This window comes from Denticeps clupeoides, chromosome 20 (assembly GCF_900700375.1).
Source record: "Denticeps clupeoides chromosome 20, fDenClu1.1, whole genome shotgun sequence".
Taxonomy (NCBI): Eukaryota; Metazoa; Chordata; class Actinopteri; order Clupeiformes; family Denticipitidae; genus Denticeps; species Denticeps clupeoides.
In genome coordinates, this window is record NC_041726.1 from 14,997,193 (window position 1) to 15,023,979 (window position 26,787).

Here is a 26,787-nt window from a genome sequence, read left to right on the forward strand (position 1 = left end):
TTGTTTTTAACAAGAAATGGCTCATTTTATTCCCAACAGCTTTAGTAATAATGTTTCATTGCAAAACAAAACTGTCAAAAAGTATTCTAATATTCAAAGCTTGGTAAAACCCATTGAGTCAAAAAGACATAAGTGTTGTCACCTTGTCATATGAGCTTCACCTGTGACTAATAATGGATCAATTAGGTGTGAGGTGTGTATAAAAAGAAGCCCAGAACACTAGACCTTCACATCAACTGCAACTAGACCTCTGCAAACATGCCTAACATTCACCCTGAGACTAAAGTGTTGATTATCAAGACCAGATCCACTGCTGATGTGTCAGACACCTTCAATGTGTCTCAGCATCAAGTACAGAGGATAACAGAAAGATTTGAAGAGACTGGAGATGTTTTTGACAAGCCCAGGTCAGGCAGACCCCGCAAGACAACTGCTCGAGAGGACCAAGGCTCGAGAGGAGAGAAATCCAAGGCCAGCCCACTTTCCACTGCAGCAGAGCTCCACGAGACCTGGTCACCTGAAGTCCCTGTGTCAACCAGAACAGTTTGTCAAATTCTGTCTTGAAATGGCCTCCATGGTGGAATCAGTGCCCAGAAGCCAGTACTAAACAAAAGACATTTGCCAAGACCCACAGCCTGCTAAAATGATGGACGCTGGAAAGGTGGCAGAATGTGGATTTTTCAGATGAATCTTCTGTTGAATTACACCAAATATTGCAGGAGACTTACTGGAGCCCTCATGGATCCGAGATTCACCCAGAAAACAGTCAAGTTTGGTGGAGAAAAAATCATCGTCTGGGGTTACATCCAGTATGGAGGCAACATCAATAGTCTGAAATACCAAGAAATCTTAGCTACCTTTTATATTCCCAACCATAAAAGAGTTCCTCTCCACATCAAAATTCCTCAAGGCGAAGACCAAGATACTCCAGGATTGGCCAGCCCAGTCACTAGACATGAACATCATTGAGCATGTGTGGGGTAGGATGATAGAGGAAGCATGTAAAATGAAACCAAAGAATATAGATGAACTCTGGGAGGTATGCAAGACTGCCTTCTTTTCTATTCCTGATGACTTCATCAATAAATTGTATGAATCCTTGCCAAACCGCATTGATCCTTCAAGCTCATGGAAGTCATACAAGATATTACATTTGGATCTCTCAGCACCGCTACTAAATTTCATGACATATTTTTGTATTTACAGTAAATTTGTTCAATTTCTGTATAGGCGACAAAACTTTTGTCTTGCCAAAATTTGACCTTCCTGTCTTGATAAAATGATAAACCTTTTTTCAGTGAAACTGATTCATATCAATGCATTAAACATCATTTGGTAGGTTTTAACTTTTCATATGAGCTATTTCTAACACCAATTGATTAATTAAAAGTCAGGTTAATAGCAGCTGTTTCTACAAAATAGATAAGTGACAAGACTTTTGTCACAGACTGCAGTGGGTATGTCTCCAATGGCATCCAATGGCCTAATAACATCTTACTCCATTCATAGGAAAGAAGTAGTTAAACCATCCAATACCAAACATGCACACTGACTGCAACAATCAAGGCAATATGTAAGTGTTAACACACACACACACACACACACACACACACACACACACACACAAATGTGAACAGAGATCTCTGCCACTAAGCAATGCTCTTCTCTTTTTTGGTTGGATCTCGACCTCCCTGTGTCTCCCCACCTACTGTGACATTCCCTGTTAGGGACTCCACGCTCCTGCCATTACAGCACCGTCATTCCTCCTTGCTAATTGGCGATGAGCAGCACAGGGGTTTCAGGGAAGGGCTTCCCCTGCTGTCTCTGAATGATAAAGGCCTTTGAAGATCAGCCACTTCTCCATGCCCCCCCTCTACCCTCCCCTGGTGGGGAGCATCTCTTTGATAGTGGAAGATACCGCAGGGCTTTCTTTAATCACTTCAAGCTGCCACAAAGTTGCTCATCAGAGCGTGTGTGGAGACGTGCACGGCTCTCTGCAGTTGCATTGTCAAGCAGCTTTTGACAAATGTCACATCTCTACCTGACACAGGTCATCGGATTAACGTGCCTTGCATCGTAAAAAAAAAACAGCGCTGAGATGGTCACAGAATTGTGGCCGCGCCAAACCTCGATGCAATATACTGCACAATAACTGCAAAACGACTTTTCACCTCAGATGACATAATGGACTATTGGCTCTGAGCCCTAAATCTGTTGGAATTACAGGTCTTTCGAAAGCATTTGAAGGCGGTGTAAGAAAAGGTAGACTAAGGCATAAAATATGAAAAGTTTCTTCTTCTTGCAGACAAAATGAAAAATTTAACATTTAAATATTTCATACTTTTGGGGCCAATAAAGCCAATGTGTTGCGCAGCGCTGCCGGAAAGGGCAGAGATGGTTAGATGTAGTAGTGTGTTAGGGTGCACGCTGGGATACTGAGAATACTGAAGTCAGAAAATGAACTGCCGCTGGGGTGGACTGTTAGGGTTGGCCTGAAAGATAACGACTACTCACAAAGAGGGTTTAGACAGGATTCTGACTATCATTGCCTACAGAAAATGCAGCTTCACTAGTAACAGCAGTGATGTCTGCTAAATGCTGTAAATGTAAATGCCAAGAGTCTATAATATATATTTGTTGGTGTTAGTGTTGATTCACATAGAGCGTCTTATTACATAACAATAATTACACTATAAAGCACCATTTTCACTGGAGCCTCGTGCCTTTTCATGATGAGAATGCACACAATCAAATGTGATAAGAAGGTGTTGAAAATTGATTTTCACACTTAAATAATAAAACTAAGCTCTGTTACATGCATGCTTACCTATATATAGGTAAGCACGCATGCTCAATGGTTGTATGGCTCAAAAATAATCCAAAACTAAATATAAAAAACTTCTGGAATGCCTTTGTTTCAGTGCACAAATGCCTCCAAAGCTGTGAGGTGACTATGCACACGAAAAAGCCAGTTCCAAAAATGGTCTTGTCTACGGAAAAATGTATTTTTGAAGGTCATGGAAATTGTTAAAAAAAAAAAAAAACTAAAAAAAAAACACTACACTAAATAACAGTACTTGGTCTACAGTATATGAAACATATACAGTATATACAGACAACCCTTGTAACAATTTCTGAAGTTGCATTTAACTATCTTATGTTTAATTATGAAATGTATTATTAAATTAAACATTAAGTAAGGCTGTTCAATTGTTCTCTTTTTCTGATACTATTCAGAATTGCTTTTGAATCATAAAAATTAGTGCTGCACGATTAATCTAATCGCAATCGTAATGTCAGTCTGTGTGATTACATGAACGCAAAAAGCTGTGATTTAAATCATTAGTACATGGATTGGATCGGCAATATATCCGATCCATTCTCTCATTCTCTCAAAGTTTGCGAGCTGACTGAAGTCTCACTTCAGTCGGATGTGACGTGTTTGGTCACATGACTTTTTATTCGGAGACATATGGTTAGACGCCGCATGACGATAGGCTGTGCTGTGGCGTGAAGCATATACATGTCTATGGAGAGAAGTGCATAAAAATGCCTCACTCTTGTGCTGCTTGGGGCTGTACAAACCGCTGTACGCTCCAAACCAGATTCCAGGGGATTACATTTCATAGGTAAGGCTGGACAATTGTTTTGAATATATTTGGCCATTATAAAATCCCGTCTTAACCCTAGCTAAGCTAGGCTAAGCTAGTGAAGCTATGCATTCCTGTGTTCAAGTCAGCCTCCAAACAACGTTTTGGCTAAACGGAGGCATTAACTATTTAGACTGTTCTTAGCTGTTTAGTTCACTTTTCTCAAACTTTGAAGGTTTCCTAAAAAAATTCACCTCAGTTTACAAATCTTAACCTTAGCTAAGCTAGCAAAGCTATGCATCACTGTGTTCAAGTCAGCCTCCAAACAACGTTTTGGTTAAACGTAAGAACTATAATACGGGATTTAATAATGGCCAAATATAATCAAAACAGTTGTTTAGCCTTACCAGGGTTTGTCGTTCGACAGTAATGTAAAAGAGTTTTTTGTGATTTATTTAATTTTGTAGAATATTGCATTTTGAAAGCACTGGGCATTTCAAGTTGTTATAAGTAGTTTGTATGTTTCACTTTGAAATTAAACATTTCACTATTAGTCATTTGTATGCGACTTTTCATTGATATACAAGCAAGTGTCCTTTATCATATCGCAATTGCATTTCGCAATATTGATCTCAATAATCGCAATATGTCTTTTTCCCCAAATCGTGCAGCCCTAATAAAAATCTATTATTTCCCAAAACTATTGCTTATAGCTTGGCTTTGGCCAATCACAGTACACTTGGAAGTGGAATGACTGGTTCCTTAAGTTCCTCTGGTGCTGAAAGCCTCTTACATGTAGCAGATTTTATGGTATGTATGCAAACTGCCAACTAAAGACTCTTCACTCACCCGCTCCTCCTCTTCCCTCAGGTCCGGCATGGTGCTGATGCAGAGTGTTACCGCGGTGATGGCCACAAACACCACTGACAGGCATGCAAATATCTTCCCTGGTATCCCCGAGTGTGGGTTGTCCACCATGTCCCTCAACCTCCTCATACAGCAGGCCGCCCGGCTCTCCTCTGGCTCTCCTCCGCTCGGCACCTCCTCGCATGACTGCGGGGTGACCGTCTCCACGTCCTCCTCCTCCTGCCTCAGCTGCTCCCGGTGCTCCTCTTGCCGCAGCCGCAGCTTGCGCATGCAACACCACTCCAGCCGCTGCTCCTCCACGCCCCAGTACAACAGCTCCTCCTGGAAGGAGAGGGCACACATCTCCCGCAGCAGGCGCAGCTTACCTGCTGCCAAGAAGGTGACAATGGAGCGGAAGGCTGAGGGGCTGCGATCGAAGAAGAACTCGTTGCGGCTGACGTCGTAGTCGTCGCAGACGTCCAGAAGCTCCTCTGCGTTGTTGCAGCTTCGCAGCTTTCCCAGGCGCGTGAGTGGGAACTCCTCCAGCGTGGACCAGGGGATGCGGTACTTAATCCCACCTACGTTGATGATGGCAGCATCGTTCTGGCGGGACAGAGATGACCGTCTGGGGTCTCCCTCGTGCTCGGGTGACAGCAGTTGCACACGTTTGTAGAAGACCCCCTTCTTGGTGCTGACTTCCTGAGGGTTCTCCACTGGGTTGAAGTGGAAGGTGGTCAGCTTCCGCTCTGTGTTGCCCGCCAGGAAAGCCACTTCTTGATACATCTTGTGAGGACAGCAGGGCTGATTCTTGGACAACAAGGTCAAAGGTCAGTGAACAGGGCCAGAGCAATTCCCTGGAGGACAAAGAAAACATCACAGATCATTTAGGTCAAGAATTGGTGGCCAGTGGTTCCATGTTTCTGTTTAAGTCAACAAAATGGTCTACAATATATGCATTGTAAAGTTTAAATACATGAATAAAATCAAAACAGTTAAAAGAGAACTTTCTGTCTGGATGGAGTTCACCACCCCTCTAAATTGGAAAATTGTCTAAAAGACATCAGAGACCGGATTACTCACAACGTCCTTCCTAATGTGGCTACGCGTGGATTAACAGAATGTAGATTGGACTGTGCTGGTTTCTCAGATGTTCCTTATAATTTAAACCAGACTAAAACCTATTCATACAGGAAGCAGCCCTGTAATCAGAAAGTTGCCTGTTCGAATCCCGATCCGCCAAGGTGCCACACACCAAGCACCGTCCCCACTCACTGCTCCCTGGGCGCCTGTCATGGCTGCCCACTGCTCACCAAGGGTGATGGCTAAATGCAGAGGACACATTTCACTGTGTGCACCGTGTGCTGTGCTGCTGTGTATCACAATGACAATCACTTCACTTTACTTTACTGCCTGGCTCTTCTGATTCCATCTGATAGTAGAACTGTAATATACAGTATATATCAATACTATACATTATGTTTCAATACTATATCAACTATCAGTATATATCAATACTATAACGACTAATATAACTGGACAGCAAAAATTTATATGCAGTCACTGTCACAACCATGCAGGCATGACGCGGCAGGTGAAGGGAGAGGAGGATGAAGAGGTGACGAGGAGACGAAGAAGGAAAGACGGCATCGCATGACATCACGAAACCGGGGTTTAATGGTGAAGCACAGGACAGGGGAGACATCCGAGACGCTGGTGAACATGGAGCATAATGTCAAAGACCTGACGGCGAACAGAAACGACGTGAGTTGTCACTCACAACAGCACCATACTGACATCAATGCCCTTGACCTTTCACCACCAAACACAAACAAGTGAACATTTATCCAAGGCTTATTTAGTCCACCTAGTTTGGCTGGGTTTTGGTTTTGGGTGGTGGTTGGGGGAATAGTAAACCCGGAGGGAACTCTTGCCAACATGGGAAGAGAACTGTGTGGCCCTGACCCTAACCTTTGACCACCAAAAGTAATTTGTGTTGAAGTATACAGTACATTGGTACCAAATTAACAGATATTTTCTCAAGGCATTCCTGATAAATCATCAAGTTAATATAAGGTGGCTCTGGCCTTTTAGCAAAAATAATTTGAATAATTTCAAATTAAAAGATTCCTTCAATGTGTTCTTTGCGCATTGTGTGCATGAAAGTTACAGACGCCTAGACTGCCGAACTTTGAACACCAAATTCTAATCTGTTAATCTTTGAAAAATTATTAGCATTTTTGAAGTTCCCTTTAGATGTTAGGTTAAAGTCCTCTACATTTAACCCATCACCCTTGGTGAGCAGTGGGCAGCCATGACAGGTGCCCGGGGAGCAGTGTGTGGGGAAGGTGCTCAGTGGCACCTTGGTGGTTCGGGATTCAAAACTTGCAACCGTCTGATTACGGGGCCGCTTCCTTAAATGCTAGGCTGTTACGTCCCTGGTCTAGGGTCAGCCAATGGGACAAAGAGCAGAAACTCCACTTACGGTTAACCGTTTATTACAAACAAAGGTACATAAACAGACAAAACAAAAGTAGTTCTGGTCAGTTGAGTTATGATTCAAGTTTATGTTATTTTCTTGTCTTCTGGTCACAATCCTTCACTTCACGCCACTTCCTTCTCGCTTCACACCAACACCCTCTCATCTTGTCCCGAAGCATATGCCATTTTAAGCCCTCTGCCCTATTACAGCCCACCAATCATGACAGGAAGCCACCCTGCAACATTACAGAGAGAGAGAGAGGGCGAGAGAGGGAGGCAGATACACAAACAGAACATACGCATCGTCCGCCACGGGACGTCACAAGGCCAACACTTGTATTCACTCCAAAATTCCCTTATATGGCATTCTTGAGAATGGGCAAGCCATGAGCAACACAGCCGCCCCCCACAGTCACAACCACAGTGACAGAAGAAGTGTTGAATAATAGATGAATAAAAAACTAGTGTGGCTGGGGCACACGATTGTCACTGTTTAGTCACAGCAGCAATCTGGCACAAACCGCAAAAAAAACCCAAAAAAACAACGCACGAACCTCAGCACCCCCCGTTTGACCTGTTTGGTACGTCTGCATGTGCACAGTTCTGTCGCCATGGACTTTCTTCTCGATTTGCGGAGGCCAGTGTCAAAATAGCTTCTCAAGGGGCTCCGTGAGAAGCGTTACGGTCGAATGTCACGGTACAGCAAATTGCACAGCCAGGGCCCCCCGAAAGCAGGGGAACTAATTATGCCGTTTCCCCCTTAAACGCGCCACTGAGCGTCTGAATTAGATCCCGTGCGTTGAAACAATGGAGGAGAATTGTGACGCCGCAGTTCAGGGCCAGTTTTCACAAGGCCCAGGGAGGCAGGGGAGTGGGACGGCGCTCTCGCGGTGAATAGCCGCTGTTTATTTTTGTGCTCCATCGGGTTTGTTGGTGGGGGAAAAAAAGCCAGCAGGCAGCCATCCACCAGACTTCAGCAGGTGACCCTATGCCATGCGAGATAATCCTTTTAGAAATCTATAAAGCGCCATGGGTGAGCTTTATGGGCCATTTGGTTTGTTGTAATCTATGTAATTGGATTGTAAATGAAATTGAATTAAGCAGAATGAAAACTGCTTATTTAGCTTAATGTGACCTTTCAAAAAACTACATGATCTCATTTCTGAACTTCTGAACAGAACAGAATTTCCCCAGAATGGATCTGAGATGTGTCTCAAATGACGGAAGTTACAGTGCATAAATAATTCAGCATACATCATTAATTGCAGAAAACTGACCAAAGTAGTCGCACAATGCCCTTATGCTCCTTGATGAATGATTAATCAAAAGAAACTCTGATCATCATGTCGATAAGACTCGATAAATCCCCCAGCAAGCATAACCTTCAGGGCTGAAATGTGGTAGAAATAATATCTGTTGTACTTATATAACAATAGTACATCCCCAAAACTCATATTAAAATAATTCCAAGATTTGTATGTTAAATGACCTTACCTTTCTGGATTTTATATCAACATGGTGATTATTAAATAATTTTCGCTAGATTTAACTTATTATATTTAAATCATGACACTGATTTGCCCATGAAATAATGTCAAAATGTCAGCTGATACAGCTGTGGTGTAGATCACTTTGGCTTGTACCTGCACGGTGTATTTTTGGCCGCTGTTTGTCAAAGCATGTGATGTGAAAACCCCGCCACTACACACATTTTACATAAAGTGCAAGCTAGAAAACCACACAGTTTCGGTGTCTGTAGCTTTAAATGCAAATGAGGAGGAGAGAGGCGGGACGAGGATGAGAGCGGCCTATAAAAGTCAGTGGGAATCAGAGGAAATGACGTCATCAACACAATAAACTAACCACAATATTTGGACAGGAAGTCGTGTCTGTGTTTTTCCAGAAAAAAATAAAATGAACTGGAGGCCATGGCTGCCCACAGGCCAGAGGCTGCTAGGGCCGGTACAGGAAGTCATACACAAATAGATGGTGTCGTATAATACGGTCAGGCTGCAACTGAGGGTTCTCACAGTATATTGTGATTAATATTTCTTTATGGCTGTTATAACATTAATTCCTTGAATATTACTTATTATGAGATTTTGTGGTAACAATAAGCTATCAAAATATCCAAACAGGATATAGGCAGGTGTCCTGAGGTTGTGGGTTCTTGTGGGTGTGTGTTTAAAATACTAAAAGCAGTTCAGATTGTGGCTTCAGTTCTATCTAAATTTACATTTATAGCATTAAGTAGATGCCTTCAAAGTGCAGTTTGAAACTGTGACTTTGTGGCTTTCTAGTTCATAGGCGAGTGGCACCTCTCAAATGTAAGATGCAATTCAGTACATGTACTGATGTACTGAAATGCAAACTTTCCTCCAGCACATTTACTCTATGCTTACATGATCAAAAATGAAAAAGTCTACAGATGAGCTCCTCTCCTCTGAATTCTGATGCCTATATTATGACTATTTTTACCTCTGTGACCAATAACATTTTTGTTAGAGCAGGGGGCAGTGGTGGCCTAGCGGGTCAAGTCCCAAACCGCCAAGGTGCCACTGAGGAAGGTACTGTCCCCACACACTGCTTCCTGGGCGCCTGTCATGGCTGCCCACTGCTCACCAAGGGTGATGGTTAAACACAGAGGACACATTTTGTTGTGTGCACCGGGAGCTGTCCTGCAGTGTATCACAATGACAATCATGTCACAATCAAATAGACCTGGTTCTAGAATTATGTTACATGCAATCAAATATCTATTCTGTAATTTACTTTGTGTAAGGATGTTGCCCTTTGGGAGTTGAGTTTGACATCCGGTACTTTATGCTCTCATTCACAAGGTAAAGCTTCACATTAGCCATAATTATTTTTAATGACAGAAAGCCAGATATAATTTTGTTGATATTCCATAAATACAAATTGGATGTGAGCAGGCTCAGGTCTTGGGTCAATTTCTACATCTTATTAGCATTTGTTTAGGTAGAAGCCTGGAGAAAACTGATTATTATGTGCTACTGAGAGGTCCCACAACTTATTAGTTAATGATGTCATATTCCCCCTAAAGACTCCCTAAAATGGCTTCATATTTGGGCTTTGCCGACTTCTTTTTTTCATCAATCTGCAGTAATTTGACATTGGAAAATGTTTTGGTAGCCAAATTACTAAGATCCAATCACTGATCGCTGAAACAGGCCGGCTACAGTGAATAATAACACAACTGAAATCCGGTTATTTGTGGTGAGATTCCCATCATGTACTTTCCACAAGCCTTTAGGCTGAATGCATTCATGATTGTGTGCTTTTTATATTGCTTCATTCCAGCAAAAAAAAAAACAAGCAGTGGTGTAGGAGTGAAAAAGAGCAGCGTGTTAACTCTCCTAAGAACAAAATACGTAGAAACTTGACTAACGACGCAATGCAATACGAGCACACAGGATATTGCACTTTGTGTTGCCCTTTATCCGTGGTATTTAGAAATAGGGAGACAGCAATCTACTTAAAACATTGGTTGTCAGAACCACCTTTGATAATATAATGACCGACATTAAATACAGCAGCATATTTATCTATTTCAGGTTACACAGGAATTGAAGTAATATTAGGTACTGTTACATTGTTGTGCATCTATAGCAGAAACATAAATGGAAGCAAACGTTATTTTGGGGCAAAGTCAATACAGCTTTTAATGTTTTTGTGATCAGATAGCTGGTGATTGTTTTGTAGTATCCATATTTATTCAGACTGGAAAAAATAATCACTGCCTGGAAGGCATTTCCACAATAGTTTGTGGCTGTCTTTGATGTTATTCCAGGTTAAACAGCAAGTGGCCATGGCTTTGTTCCATGGAATTCCTGCACTGATAACATGCCGTTATTTGATAAAGAAGGAGCTGTCTATGGTCCTGGTCTGGACTGTCTATGGTGCTGATTCATTGGGTTAAATCAGGTTACTCAGGTATTAGACCTCCCTAGACCATCTACCCAACAAAAGGGACATAATGGTAGTAACTGGGGTTCGAACCTGGGTCTTATGGGTGGAGACCTGGACTCCACTGTCACCAGACCTGAACCCAATCCAGATGGTTTGGGGTGAGCTGGACCGCAGAGTGAAGGCAAACACCTCTAGGAACTCCTTCAAGACTGTTGGAAAACCATTTCAGGTGACGACCTCTTGAAGCTCATCGAGAGAATGCCAAGAGTGTGCAAAGCAGTAATCAGAGCAAAGAAACTAGAATATAAAACATGTTTTCAGTTATTTCACCTTTTTTGTTAAGTCCATAACTCCACATGTGTTCATTCATAGTTTTGATGCCTTCAGTGAGAATCTACCAACGTAAATGGTCAATAAAGAAAACACGTTGAATGAGAAGGTGGGTCCAGACTTTTGACCTGTACTGTACAACCTGAGAACAGATTTAACATGTAGCAACACGCTGAGCCGTAGTTTTCGCTGCTATTCCATGGATTGCTGTCTGCTCTGGTTTGTTCTTGGATTACAATGTTGGATTACTGTTTACCTGCTTGCTCGGACAGTGTATTTTGGAAGGCGACTCTGCCAGTGATCCTGTCATGTCTCTCCGATTGGATCTGTTCCCCGTACACTACTGTACACCCCACTCTCACTGCAGTATTTGCTCTGCAAACAGTGCACTATCACCATGGTAGATTTTTCAAATTATGTTTTACTCTTTATTTTATGTCAATTTACATATTGGATGGAAAGATTTCTGTGAATTAATCACTACATGTGCTTAACATTGAATAAGACAAATCCCATTGATGCTTTTAACACAACTGGGAAATCAGGACAGACAATTTTCAAGGGAATCTGATTATCCGATTATTTTAATTCTCAAATACATCTAAACAAATCAGGCCCTTGCACATCAGTAAAAACCCTTTAGCTCTTCAGCGCTGAATAAGACAGAAAAGAAAAAAAAACTGAACAGCACCCAGAATCTCATGTTATTAATGCTAAGACCGTGTGGGCGAGGGAAGTAAGCAGAGCCTCCGGTCATGGTGTCTGTTCTTACTGTGTCAGTCAACTGGCCCCCGATCACCGGCATGCATCATCCGGGCTCTGAGCCATCAGTCATTTATCCTGCCGGCATCATGGAAAGGAGAGCAAACAGATCACAGTGACTGAGGCCATCAATCCAGGGTCCAATAGAGACAAACCTGTGCTTGTTTCAAACAAATGAAAGTTCATACAAATAAAAATGAAATAAAGTGAAGTGATCATCATTGTGAAACACTGCAGGACAGCACAGTCCTCTGCATTTAACCCATCACCCTTGGTGAGCAGTGGGCCGCCATGGCCAGTGGCCTGGGAGCAGCGTGTGGGGACGGTGCTTCGCTCAGTGGTCCACTTCCGGTCCACTTCCTTACCCGCTAGGCCAACACTGCTTCCTGTTCTTTCTTTTCATGAAACGGATTGAAATGCTCAAACAAACTGTCTTCAGCAGTAAAAATTGTCACGGACGAATCTGACTGTTGATAATTGTCCCTATATGTATTTCTAAACGGAGGAGGTTTCACACCAAATGCAGCATGCACTTCGAGCACCACGGAGTTTGTGCTTCTGCTTTCAGACCAGTAAAAGCATCATTATTGCCACGAAGTTCAGCTCAAAAAGTAGTAGGGCCATTTTATTTTTTCCTCAATTCAGTTTTTTCCATTTTCCATCTTTCCCTTATACATGTATTTATTCTCCTAAAAACTGTGATTATAGAGTGGATGGGGAAAAAAGAACAAATGCAATTTGACAAATTACAGTTAATCACTGTTCAACAAAGTGCTTGGGCATTTACTGTTCCCTTTTGTAAACCATCTACAATAATATGTGCATTTCATGCAAAGAACTATTTCACAATATTACACATTCTTCCATTTGTAAAATAAAAGTGCTTCAGAATATGAAAAAAAAAAAGTTGTGCCCACATGCATAATGAACCGGAACCATGATAATAAAACCACGTTTTGAATTGGCTGATGACTGCCTTGCGCTAGTTTGCTTCTTTTCTCTGTTTCTGATACGAGTTATTGAATGGAAGTGGTCGTCACATATGTTCTTACAAAAAAGAGGTGGGGGATTGTTCCGCTCGTAACTTGGCACTAAGAGTCGGATTCCGTAATTTTGGTGTTCCAGCGAGCCAAGCCTAACCGTTGCGTATGTGCGCACATGCGCAGAAGCAATCAGTCAGGTGGTCCGAATTCGGCACTGACGGTCTCTTCGCCATCGCTGACCGCACGTTAAGTCCCGCCTCCACCGGAAACACGGCAATTACACACATAGCGCAATCTGTTTCATTTGTTGGATTCAGCGATTTTGCCGGTGTTTTCCACATCGTGGAAATCGTAGGGCCCTATGAGTAGGTGTGGCTAATGACGTCACTGACCACGACCCTTACGATCCCGCCTCATGCTGTTGCTTTCAAATAGAATAAACAGACATCCCAACCTGCAAAAAGTTGGGCTGTAAAGTTATCTCATCAGCTGGAGCCTTCAGCCCATGGAGGTGTCTGGAGAATCGTTGCTGCGAGAGAATTTAGCTTTACGTTGGTCCCTCCTGGTGTACTCTCCTGTTGTATATGTTTGTGTCGCTTGTGTCTGTACTGTTCCTCCTGTTACGTTTTGTCGTTTGTTGTATGCAGCACTGTTTGGGGTTAAATATAATCTGTGAGCGCTTTGTCTCGAACGGGCCACGTGAACAGGGAACACACCACGGTTCTCACCACACATACACAGGTTCTCGCTCTCGTGTACGCGTCCCCATGGTGCACACGCTACCGTCACACGTCCATACTCTTGTTTGCTTGCTCTAGTTTCCGGAGTATTTGCGGGCATCACTGAGCCGTGATCAATATGCGGGAAATGTTGAATATGTTGAAATGCTAACATTCCTTAGTATGAATAAACAGTGAATTTTTCCTGGTTTCTGCTACTAAAGTACCTGTTATTGGTAAAAATGTATTAAAATATGTTTTGTTGGTGAACTATCCTTCTTCTCTTTATTATGTGCCACACAATTTAAACAAACAGACGTTTTTCTTGAAAGTTGCTACGGATCTTAAACTTATCTAACTGTGAGTAGGTGTACATTTTGCTAACTTTAAAAAGGATAAAAAAGTAAAAAGAGGTCCTTCTTCTCCAGCATGTAACACCACTGCTTCTGACCACTTGACATATTCACTTCACTCTATTGCATAACACAAACTTTTGAGTTGCTTGGTTCTTTCTTCCTCTGAGGTTACATTGAGGCTTTCTGTCCCAGTTTTTAATATAAAGAAATGTGTAAACCTGAATTGAAGATGCCTTTTTGATACTACCACCTACCTTTACAGATCCTTTAGACTGTTCATTGTATTACATGCAGTGGCATCTAGAGGGATTTACTGTGTAAAAGAAATCTTCAGATTGTGAGGAAATCTTTAAAAAAGCTTTAAAAAAGTTATTGTCATTGTGATACACCACAGCACAGCAAATGATGACACCACGAAATGTGTCCTCTGCTTTTAACCATCACACTTAGTAAGCAGTGGGCAGCCATGACAGGCGCCCGGGTGTGGGGCTGACGGTGCTTTGCTCAGTGGAACCTCAGTGGCACCTTGGTGGTTCGGGATTTGAACCCGCAACCTTCTGACTACAGGTCCGCTTCCTTACCCGCTAGGACACTACCACCCCATCAGTATTTAGGCATTAATGCCTGTCTTCATCTAATGCAGTCCTCATCGTACTGTTCAGCAATGATAAACTTACCAAAGAACAGCTGTCATGAGCTTTTTTTCAGAAGTGAGCGCAGGAGAAGCCTGAAGTGCAAACCACCTGCCTGCTGCTCATACCGGGCTGTTCCGGCCCAGGCTCACTCGTCCTCGGTTTTTATTACTGTGTGTTGCCTAAAAGGATGATTTCTCTACACACAGGAAACAAAAATGTAATAACAAGTCCAACAATAGAAGGCATGTAAATGACATACATAACTGCGATGGTGAATGATGATTAGTGTGAGTTAACGGCATGTGCAAGTCCATCAGATGTACGCGTCTGACCAACCAATAGTGTCAGTAACCATGAAAATGCAACGTGCTCTCATGACAGAGCTGACCAATCGGCATGAGACGGCACAGACGCTCTGCAAGGACAGTGTGTGGACGTGTGTGGAAGTGTGCGCTGCTCCTGCTGCCAAACACACACAAGTCAGGCATGCTTGTGACTGATGGCACTGCTGAAATGCTCAGCGGTGCAGCACTTCACCCGTAATTCACTGGCAGTGACAGAGGAACTGCTGGCTTTACCGACGGGCACACGTTGTCCTAAAAAGGAAAGTTAAGAACTTGCATTATGCCCTCCCTTTAAGAGTTAAACTCTTGGTACACACATTTTATTAATGGGATCCTCCAATGCTCATTTCACCCACAAAATCTCTTTGTCACAGTATCAGATTGATTTGCTCACGTTCAAAAGAGTAACAAAAAAATAAAAAACTGGCTTCCTTGGCTGGCTAAAAAATAAAGGGTGAAAACTACTGGTACAATGAATAAATTATCCTTCTAATAGAAAACAATGGTTGGCAATCACCGAGTACAATTCTCTTATGATATGTTGCCAAAGTTGATGATTCAGCAATACTCAATACAGAATATGCATATTTGAAGCAGTATGACCCATGGCTGAGGAGCCCATATCTCAGAACCCAGAAGTGTGCTAAGCGGTGAAAGCAGTTTTCTATAAATACATTAAAAATGCATTAAAATTTATGATAGAATTAGCATTTTTGGCACGTTTTGGACAATTTGAGCCTGATATAGTCTTGTGCTACTTTGTTCATGCGATGTAATGATGGGAGAAGGTTTAAATAAGGCTGTGGGATGCTGAGCTGTGACATTTTTTTTGGTGATAAAATATGACCTCACAGCTGTAAGAGTTAACACAGTTGCTTATCGCAGTACAGCTCTACACCAGAAACTAGTTTCTTTGTGGGACGGAATTTCTACAGCAGTTGTTTTAAACCCCCCCAAATCTATTTAACAGTATTACAACAACTGTCTGAGGAGCCTGGAGACTCATTCCTGGTCATCACATTCTCTTACTACTGTACAACTGCATGGGAAACCTCTCCTTACACAAACACATAGAGGCAAAATGTATTTATGTAACTTGACAATAGCCATGCCTCAACAAGAGCCAACAGGTCAAAGGAACCCTGACCCATCAGCAACTATTGGAGGTCTATTATGAATCGAGAGCTTCTAGACACAAAGGATTTTTCGTAACATAAGCAGTGGTGGCCTAGTGGGTAAGGAGACGGACCTGTGATCAGAAGGTTGAGGTTCGAGTCCCAAATCGCCATGGTGCCACTGAGGTGCCACTGAGGTGCCACTGAGCAAAGCACCGTCCCCACACACTGGTCCCCGGGTGCCTGTCATGGCTGCCCACTGCTCACCAAGGGTGATGGTCAAAAGCAGAGGACACATTTAGTTGTGTCACCATGTGCTGTGCTGTAGTGTTTCACAATGACAATCACGTCAATTTCCATTCAATAAATAAGAGAGGAAGTGTAAAAGGACACAATTATCCCAACATTTCTGGAACATACTTGACTAGGTTTCTTCTAGAAGCTGTCATGACCTTTAAAGCATGAGGTAACAAAAATGCAAGTGATGACAAAAGAGACTGTGACTGCTAGCCTGAATTATGTAGTGCAATAATTACTCAGCAATGTGACTAATGTAAAAAAAAAAAAAAAAAAAAGCACTCAGAAGGTTATAATGTGGACTGAGGACAACTAAATGTTTTCAAGCCAGACACTGTAGCAGTGCCCTTGTGATTTTACTGACCCTTTGCTAAGCCCCTCCCTTGATTGACCGCTGTCCAACACTACGCTAGCAACCGTAACTAAGAACAGGACGCCTGTCAAGCTTTGGGAATGTGGGGAAATACCTAAACAGTGTGAATACTGAATTGGCAAGTCATCTCATTATAGCTGAGAGATTGAGCGGAGTAGAATGATAATTAACACATATTGCAAACTGCCTTTCCTAATATTTCAGAACTATTATTACAGCAATTTAAAATGGATGATTTATATTTATCATTTTGGTAAAGACCAAAAGACCATGGGGTATATTAAAATACCATCTGTCTTATTAAAAATAAAAAGAGGACAGACCTGTGGCTGCTGCAGACCTTCTGTGTTTTCCCAAGTTAGCAAGTGATTTCCACTGACAATACCTCAAGTCATATTTATGGGTTGCATTCTGTTCTTGTCATATAAGGTGCTAAGCTCTGCCAGCCTCCTTCTTTTCACCAAATATTTGGGAACAAAGAGATAACAGGAATTACATGGTAACACTTCACTGTACTAATAAAAGGTCATTTAATTTCTCACAGTAACTCTTATTTTTGGATTGGACATTTTGGATGTCAGTGTAGGATTTGATAAGCCTTCGCAACAGACATTCTTTGATAGCTTAGGTAATCATTGAAGAAAATGTGATATGTGGAGTACCACAGGGTCCACTTCCTGGTCCATGACAATTTCTTCCCACTGGTAGAATATATTATATAATATATTTGAAAAACAAAAATTAATTAATACTTATTATAAAAATATATTTCTAGCATCACTGAATATTACATAACTGAAACATATGGCCTCTATCCTGATATTGATACATCAGTATAGTATATGGGAAATATGGACAGACGTATTGTTTCACTTGTGAATAGCACTGTTATAAATTCATATATGTAAATTACAACTTAATTAATATGTTTAAAGACACTGGCATCTATTGTAGATTTTGTTTTACAATTTTTGACAACTTTGCACTAAATGTAGTAACATTTGATTGGGAACTGAGAACGAGTATAGAAATGTATTTTGAAAATTGGATTATATGCAGATTTTTAAGACAGAAATCGAGTCGGATGGGTGTCGGTCGGGTCTGTATGGGTTTCCGACGTAAGTAAAATACTACGCAGGTGTTGAAAGTCGATAAAACATGAATTAAGCTAATTATCATGTATCGAGCCTCTGTGTCTCCCTTCCTCGTTTTGTCCGGAAAAGATGTCCCTTGGTCACCTATCTCATCTAAATCATCAAACTAAACAAAAACCACGAAGATTTTGCTGGTTTTGGCCAATTCAAATGATATTTAATTTGAAAACAGTGGATCAGAACGGGTAATTTTTTTTAAAAACCTGTTTTCATGCTTCGCTGTTTGAAATAAAATGCACAGCACATTTTCATACACGGAAGACACCGGCTTTACCAGAAATGCATTTTTAAAAAAAGGATGACAAAATCATGGTTATAAGGCGTCGTGGTCGTGCAATAAGCGACTCACCCGCGGCACCGTGGGCTAGAAAACTTCCGTTCATGTCGCCGGTCGGCGTGCGACACACGAAGACGCGCGACGGTCACATCCCTCCGTCCAGACACGGAGAAGGTGGGAGAACTTTCGAGCTTCCCGAAAACTTACGCTTCGTGGACAGTGGCGACGCAAAGGCGACGCGATCCGACGTTCGGCATTTCTGTCCAGGTGAAACAAACAAACAAAAAAGCATCCAGGTCAGATGAAACGATCCAAGAACGCCCGAAACCGGGCTGGAGATGCGGCGTCTTTTCTGGAATTCTGGAATTCCGGAATTCTGGAATGGGGAGGCTGCAGCCGTGCGCCGCGCCGCGCCGTGTTGCCAGGTGCTGGCAGAACTGCGCCCTCGGGCGACACGTCCGGAGTTCGGCATTTTTCAACAAAAAGTCGTCACTGTCATACAAAAAATGATGGAACGGCGGGTCCACCGAGACCCAGGCGGTCAATGATTAAAAAAAAAACATGGAGCCAATTCTTACGGACCAGTGTCAGATTATTTCAGGAAACAAAAAGCCAAACGTGAACCAGAACCAGAATCAGTCTTCGCTGATAAAGACGCCAAAGCGACATTTAAAGGTGGGGAAATATCGTATCTGTATATAATAAACATTTTGTATGTGCTGTATGTAAAATTGTATTAGATATAGAGATGAGAGTTTATTTTAGTGACCGGTCATTTCAAAGACCTGGCAACACCGCGCCGCGTCCAACTCGTCTGCCATTTGGCGCAAACCCCAATTAAGGCTCAAAATAAAACCAAAATATTCAAAACGTCCCGTTTTATGAAGGAACTTAATGTTTAAAAAAATTATTTTAAACCAGCCTTGATTCCAATGTAAAACTTACATTAGTCTCTCTTATAGGAATGTGAAAAGAACACGTATTATTAGTTAACAGACCTGGCAACACTGGCACGCTGCAAATTAAGGCTTTGTCTCTGTCCATATAAACCTCAGACATCGGCGTAGATGTAAGGGTTTGAGGAAATATGAGTCCACGCATCATTGTAACCTGACTGCGAATTAATGGGCAATCCTGTGACCGTAAATCCCTTTATATCGTTAACAGGAATCGGCGCCTTTACGATTATGCCATTTATCCAGTAGTTACAGGGACAGTCCCCCCTGGAGACATTGAGGGTGTCTTGGTAGGAAGTGGGGTTTGAACCTGAGTCAAATGGTTTATTCTGACTTCTGCCCACTAGAAAACCAACAAGAACATGGTAAATGGTTCACACTGAATTTATATTTGCATCGTTCCTTCCTGTCTCTCAGAGAAGAGGACAATTCTGTAAGGCTCGGGAGAGTCAAGGTCTTCGCATGTCCACCAGGTGGCGCTACACAGGCCAAAAGGTGTTTACAAAGGATGTCGGCATCTCAATTAGCAGGGTCTCCTCTTTTCCACAGAGATCAGCGTGCCTCTAAATGCGGAGGTGAGGTCGGCCGCTCTGACTCTGCAGTCTGGGCCCACGGGAGGTTTAGTGACTAATCTGAGATGGCGTGATGAAACCGTTCCAAAATTCAATCAGCAATTTTAAAGCCTTTTGATAACAAAATTTCTGGTGCCGTGGTTCAGGAGTACTCATAAAATGGTTCCGAATTGCACTCGCTCAAAGGAATGTCCTACAATGTTTAGGTCTGCGACTCCCATGGGACATATTTACACCAAACTTCTCCAGACAGTCCACACCTCCATGCGCCAGGACGTCTCGTCTCGGTGCGGCCTGTCCGGAGCCCCTTTTCCCTTGGCAGAGGTTCATAAGGACAAGGTCGTGAGGTGGCCATGACTCCGAGACGCTGGAGATGGAAAGCTCAGATTGTTTGATGGCGCATGTGGTTGTAAGTGGTGTGTGTAGCTTGTGTGTGCAGGGGTTTTATAAACCAGACCCTTATGCCAAGTCATGCACAGCAGTGTTTTTTTTTTTTTTTTTTTGGTTAAAATGTTTAACAATATTAACCATCATCATCTTACACACACACACACACACACACACACACACACACACACACACACTGTCTCCCACTCTGTTTTAAATGTCACTTCTCCTGTGTACTCAATGGCATTTTGCTTTTAGCTCTGCATTTCTTTTGAACAGTGTGGGACTGACAGCACTGCTGCTGTTTGAAGACTTTTTTGTAATGTTTGTGTGTTTGCCAATTCTACATTCTGCATTAACTGATCCGCCACTTTTCAGAGGAATATTTGTGGACGCTCTTCAAGAGTAAAAACGGCGTTGGCTGTTGGTGAATCTGGTTTGGCGGACAGGGTCTAGCTAATAAAAAGATGTATTTATGGGAGGGGGAATTAAATCAGACAGAATGAGGAAGTAGGGTGTGTGCGAGCTGTATTTTCCCCTTAGGACTTTTAAACTTAGTTAATAAAAAAAAAGTAATTGAAGTTAATCTCCTCTGAGTGACAAAAAAAAAAGAATTCACGCACCAACAAAAAGTGCTGGAACGTTATTTTGCTGTAAGACGCAGAACTGTCCTTTCAGACCTAAAGTAACCACATGGCACATAAAATTGACATTTATGGCATTACCACTGCAGCATTTGCACATCGTTACTCTGCACCTTAATTACCCATTTCTGTCCTCTTTGTTATCTACATGTTTTATTTGATGTTACTCTTGTTATTACTGCACTGCCCGTGTTCCAAGTTTGAACTTCACGTAGCTGGTTTGTCTATGTAAGGTTACAGGTAGCACCAGGTTCATTATGTACTGTCTAACACGCATGTAGCTGAAATGACAATAAAGCTCAACTTGAACTTGCACTTCCTGTCCCCTCCCATCTCTGAAAGACAAACTGAAATTTATCATAAGCAGAAAACAGAAGGGAGTCAGAGTTCACAAGTATTGTGCAGTAAAAAAAAAAAAAAAAATGATTGACGAGAGACCATGATTTCAGTGTTGATGGCAGTGGGAGATGTCCCCAAGTTCCCCAAGTCCCCTTAACAATATCCATCAATCCAATTTTATTTATACAGCACTTTATTACTATGCACATTATCACAAAGTGCCCAACAGGTCCACTAGTGAGCAGCCAAAGGCAACAGTGTCAAGGAAAAGAACTCCCTTGAGAAGAACCAAGGGGAACCCATCCTCCTCTGGTCAGCACTGCATTACCCTGGATTGTTCAATGATTGTTCAGTTCCCCTGATTGTTCGCTTCTCAAGACTGGAAACATCTACACCTGGTTCTGGAACAGGACAAGCAAGGTCTTCACAGAGTTGGTGGGGTCGGACAAACTCTCCCTGACCAACAGTCCATCTACACATTTACATTTACATTTGCAGCATTTATCAGACGCCCTTATCCAGAGCAACTTCCAAACAGTAGTCCCCCTGGAGACACTTAGGGTTAAGTGTCTTGCTCAGGGACACAATGGTAGTAAGTGGGATTTGAACCTGGGTCTTCTGGTTCATGGGCGAGTGTGTTACCCACTAGGCTACTACCACCCTGCCCTACACCAAGCAGTGTCGAACTGAAGCCAGGAGGATTCTGAAAGACCACTGTACACACTGACCACGGGGAAAAGCTTCGCCTCCCTTAAAGCCAGAAAGAATGAGGAACAGCTTCTCCCCTCAGGCTATTCGAGCCCTGAATCGGGTGCAGATCCGGGCTCTGTCTCTCTCCCCATATAGTTTATCATACATTCATGTATATCGTGTTGATAATGCACCTGCACTTTATCCTTACCAGCATACTGTTTCTACTTATTGTATTTACTCTTTCCTTTTCTTATACGGTATTTTCTTTGAATATCGGGCATTGCAAAAAGGATTCCACTGCATGTCGTAACATGTATGATGGTGTACGTGACAAATATAATCTGAATATGAACCTGAGATTTATCCAGGAGATGTACCATTGTAAGTTAACTTATTTAATTGTTTAATTAGATAAGAAAAAGCTAGCTAATCATATGAAAACCACAAGGGAAAGAACATGAATTAAAAACATGTAGGTTGGTGGATGGGTATTAGTGGTCTTTTAGCAAAAGTATATATTTTTATGGTTAAACTGTTGTTTTGTTGAATTAAATAGAGGGCAAAGCTTAGATATTAATTGTTTTTTAAGTGACTGGAAGATTTTGGATGCAGCATCCGCATCACAAGATGGAGGTGTATCTGGCACTGACTCTCCTTCCTTCTCCCAAGACTCAGTTTCCAAATTTGATAATGAAGGCACAGTGACAATATTTTAAGTCATTTACATTAACATGGAATAATGAATGAAGAAGAAAAAATAGGATTCCAACCTCGCAGTGAAAAAATGCTTAAGAATTATAACAACCCAGTGTGCCAGAAATCCTCACAACCCAACATTCCAAAATGTCCAACTTCAGTTTATCTTAAAGCGTACTCAGTCATTCAGAACTTCTTGTCCCTGGAGATCAGTGTGAATGTAAAATTGATTTATGTTTACAGGAGGACTATAAGTAAGTAGCCTGGAAACTGCAGGGAGTGATGAATTACAGCATCCGGAGAGACAAGGTCTAACTGCTCTCTTAATGCATGCACACACACACACACACACACACACACACACACACAAGAAGGGGGAGATTAAACGAGAGGGTTTTTTTTTTATCAGGGATCCATTAAACATTTCCAGTTTCGTTATCCAACCCCGTACTGAATAAACACTGTAAAATGAGAGCTGTGTGACAAGAAAACTGATAAGAAATGTCACTGTGCAGTAACCTGTCCCAGACTGCATTAATCAAATCATAAATTATTAACATGAGGGGGAAAAATGATTCAATTCAAGGTTGTTGATTTAACTCCGGGTTTGTTAATTAACTGTTTGCAAGCAAGTTATTATTTTTTTACATCTTAATAGAACAGTGCTTCACTACTTCACTTACTTAGGAGGTTAATTAATTGTTGATTAACTGTAGATTAATAATGAAAAATTGCTATGTGTGACGTGAATTAATTGGGAGGACAGCAAATGTGCCAATGTTAAATTAACACTGCAGAGTGTTCAAGGATTTCTCACTTAACCAGTCATCATTAACTCCCAAATTACTAATATTAAAGTTGATTATAATTATTATTATGGTTAAGTAGCTTACGTATTGGGATGCCTGACTGTTAAACCAAACCGGGACTCTAAAGCACTGCATTGAAATAAAAATGTTCAAATAAATACAAAACTTTAAAAAGAAGTTGGTCCCCCACTTTGCTTCCAGTCTTCTTAGAAGGTTTTCCACAATTAATTATGTATATAAACGTATAATAATAATTTTTTATTGTTTAATCTGATTGGTTTTCTTATGTTTCACGTTTCATTAACGCAAAAAATATTCGACTGATTTTCCTGTGTCATTTAAAATTCATTCTCTGGATGTGAAGGTTTGGCTGTTCCAGTCTATCCCAAAGTTGTTTGATGGGGTTGAGGTCATGGCTTTGGATGGACCAGTCATGTTCTTCCACTCTCAAGCCATCTAATCATGTGTTGATGGACATTTTTTGTCCACTGGAACACAGTCCGTCTCGCTGGATTAGAAAAGGCGCTTCCCCAAACTGTGTCCACAAAGCATGGAAGCATAACATACTAATGTAACACTAGTATTAGTGTTAAGTAACTCTTATCTCCTCCACGTAACCTCACAGTTGGCACAGTGCAGTCAGGCAGGTAACGTTCTTCTACAGCGTGCTTGATACCACCCCGACTGACACTTGCTATTGGGGTGCATTGGGTGATGTGGGGCTGGTGTGCCCCCAGGTTTTCGTGCTAATGTTAATGTGGCCGCTTAGATCGATCCATCAGTGGAATCAAAGCATTGGTGGCGTTTACACACCATAGACCTCAGCAGTGGTTGACCCTGCTCTGTGGCTGAGTTGCTGTTCTTTGTAGACAGCAAGGATGAAATTCCACGATGGCGCCCCGTTACAGTACATCCATCCCATTACCCTTCAGAACAAGATGTTTTGTTTCTTGACCTGTGGCAATGGGTCTGACTGAAACATTAATGTTTTTTTATTGCTTATATATAACATTTTAATTACAAAATGTTTTATTTTCTTTTTATTTTCACCCAAGAACCCATATGAGAACCATAACAGCCACTTTACATGTACCACCTTCATGAAATAACTTCCGACCAACACAACCCTGAGGGTGCTTTTCCCCTTCTATGAAGTCTGAGAGAAAAGCTACATGATGAACACTTCACCATTTTCCTCTCTTGAGAAAAACAGTTTAAGAACAGTTAGATGTATGGTGACGTTTAAATGATTTGTGATGTCCATATTTCTAATGACAATGCGAAAAATGTAGGTTGACCGAAAAAAGGCCCAAAAGATGAGCACAGTTTATCCCTATGTATTGCCCAGATGGTTTTGTTAACTGGAGATAGTAATTTCATATTAAGTATAGTGTGAACATATTCATAAATTATAAAATTAGAATAAATGTTAATATAACCTTAAATGTTTTCACATAGCTAAACATGAGCGAGACAGCGGAGACTGAGCGGTGTGTATTTAAATTGCGCATGTCAGCTCTAGTTTAATTTAATTTCAGGTACAGGGATGCAGCCTGTCACTCGGTAGACCAGGGTTCCAGTTTGCAATTGTGGGGAAGGTCTAAAGAAATGGACTTGTTCAAATTCCAAACTGTCAGGCACCGTCCGAACACACTGCTCCCTGGGCGCCTGTCATGGCTGCCCACTGCTCACCAAGGGGGATGTGTTAAATGCAGAGGACACATTTCGTTTTTTGTCTGTGCTCTGCTGTGTATCAAAACAACCACTTTCACTTCACTCCATTAAGAAACTGAGAAACGTATTAATTATTATGCATTATGTATATCATGTTTGCCTCATTTGGTCGTTGTTCTTGTATATCATTGTCAGTTTTTATATAAGTTCTCACCAATGTCAAAAGCAAACCAAAGCCTTTTGCAAAAGGGTCTTATTGTCGCCCAAATTAAACAGACACAGCAGACGGGTCACTGTGAACACAGAACAGTCAATGTTAAACAAAGCAAATGATGTTTTCAACTTGTAGAGCCTATTGATTTGGGGTGGGATCAATTCTGCAGAGCCAGAGACCAATTCAGGCCTTTCAAATGTAGGGCAAATGACTGACAAACCTTGAGGAACACGTGCATGAGCTTACCCATGTCAGTCCCGATAAAACGTAACATTTATCACCATAGTTGAAATAATCTGTGGTTTGAAAAATGAAAGACGCAATGCCCAGCCTGTAAGCAAATGTCTGAACTGAAAATGCGGAAGACCTGGATCTGATTGAAAGCCACTGGTTTAAACAATCAGTGTGAAATGATGGAACTCATAATACATCCAGGTGAAAAACAAATGAAAATCACATTTATAATGTCGTGTTGGTTCTTTTAAAATGGCCCATTGATCATAATAGACATTGTTAAACAGTCAATTCTCTCATTGATTTGGGACTAGTCCCTCGGATGTGGACGCAGTCCGATAGCCAAGGAGGACTGTATTGACTTTGATACTGGACCTTAACTTGATTCAATTTTACTTGATTAGTACTTTATACTGTGGGAGCTAATTGCTTGTATGCCTGGAAGGGGTTAGATAAATGGGCAACATATTGAAAGGCTTTGGTTTCGAGAAATGCGATCAAAGCGCAGCAGCTCTTTGCTTTTTTTTTGCCGTGTAAATGAGTCTGAGCTTATTGATCAAGTCCACGGACCACAGCCATCAACAGACGTCTGTGCAATTTCTCTTGTGAAGTCGCCGGTTTCCTATAAGAACTTGTGTTGATTCATTAGTCTGGGGAGGCAGTCTGCCATCTGGTCTACCGCATTACAGGGCGGAGAGCGCGTTTACATCCCAGATCACAAATTTAGCATTGTGCATGAAGAACAAGTCCAGTTCATAAAAATGAATATGAACTCAATTTTACATTCAGTTTTTTAATATATTAATCTGAACCTAGTTCACACTCGTTCGTTCCGTTATACGGTTCTCTGGTACCCATGTTGGTTATAAAATCCCCATACTGCCCCACCCAACAGTAGCACAATAAATTCAGTCTATTTTTCAGAAATGCAAGTGCATATGTGCACTCACCGGTGTAAGAAGCGTGTGACACTTGTGTTTTAAAAGTGTAAGCTAACCCTGCACCCATGGACATTTAGTCTTGCTTTCTTATCATTTTTAAAATGATCATTCCCGATGATGGCCAGCGTTCCTGATTTGTGCTGTAAAAGAAAACTGTTTGCACAAACGGATTTCTAATTTCCTCTGAGCAGAGAGACACACGCCAGTTAGCAGACAAAGAAACATTCCAACTCTTCCCTCCCCCTTCTTCTGGGCCATTTTTTACCGGTTTATCCTGATCACTCATCCCCTACTGCGGGAGGACGCAGCGATCACTCGGCTCCGAATCCATCACGCTGAGAGGGTGAGGGCGGAAAGAGCGAAGAATGCGTGAGAAAAAAAAAAAACGTGGAGGGTGGCCAACAGGCAGGGAGACACTCAGACACTCAGTCTCTTCTGG

The 26,787-nt window shown here is 41.8% G+C and overlaps 1 protein-coding gene across 3 annotated transcripts in view; it reads right to left on the minus strand.

Annotated features, from left to right (window-relative positions):
- kcng2 (potassium voltage-gated channel, subfamily G, member 2) overlaps positions 1-18,574 on the minus strand; it is a 30,088-nt gene extending 11,514 nt beyond the window's left edge. The window contains exons 1-3 of one of the 3 annotated variants that reach the window (XM_028964807.1): positions 18,262-18,574; positions 14,672-14,825; positions 4,440-5,290 (exon numbers count right to left, since the gene is read on the minus strand). In XM_028964807.1, the coding sequence (XP_028820640.1) occupies positions 4,440-5,219 (780 nt within the window). In that variant the 5' untranslated portion in view covers positions 5,220-5,290; positions 14,672-14,825; positions 18,262-18,574. The remainder of the gene's footprint in view (positions 1-4,439; positions 5,291-14,671; positions 14,826-18,261) is intronic. The other 2 variants (XM_028964808.1, XM_028964806.1) reach the window with 2 other exon arrangements.
- Positions 18,575-26,787: the final 8,213 nt, after the last annotated feature.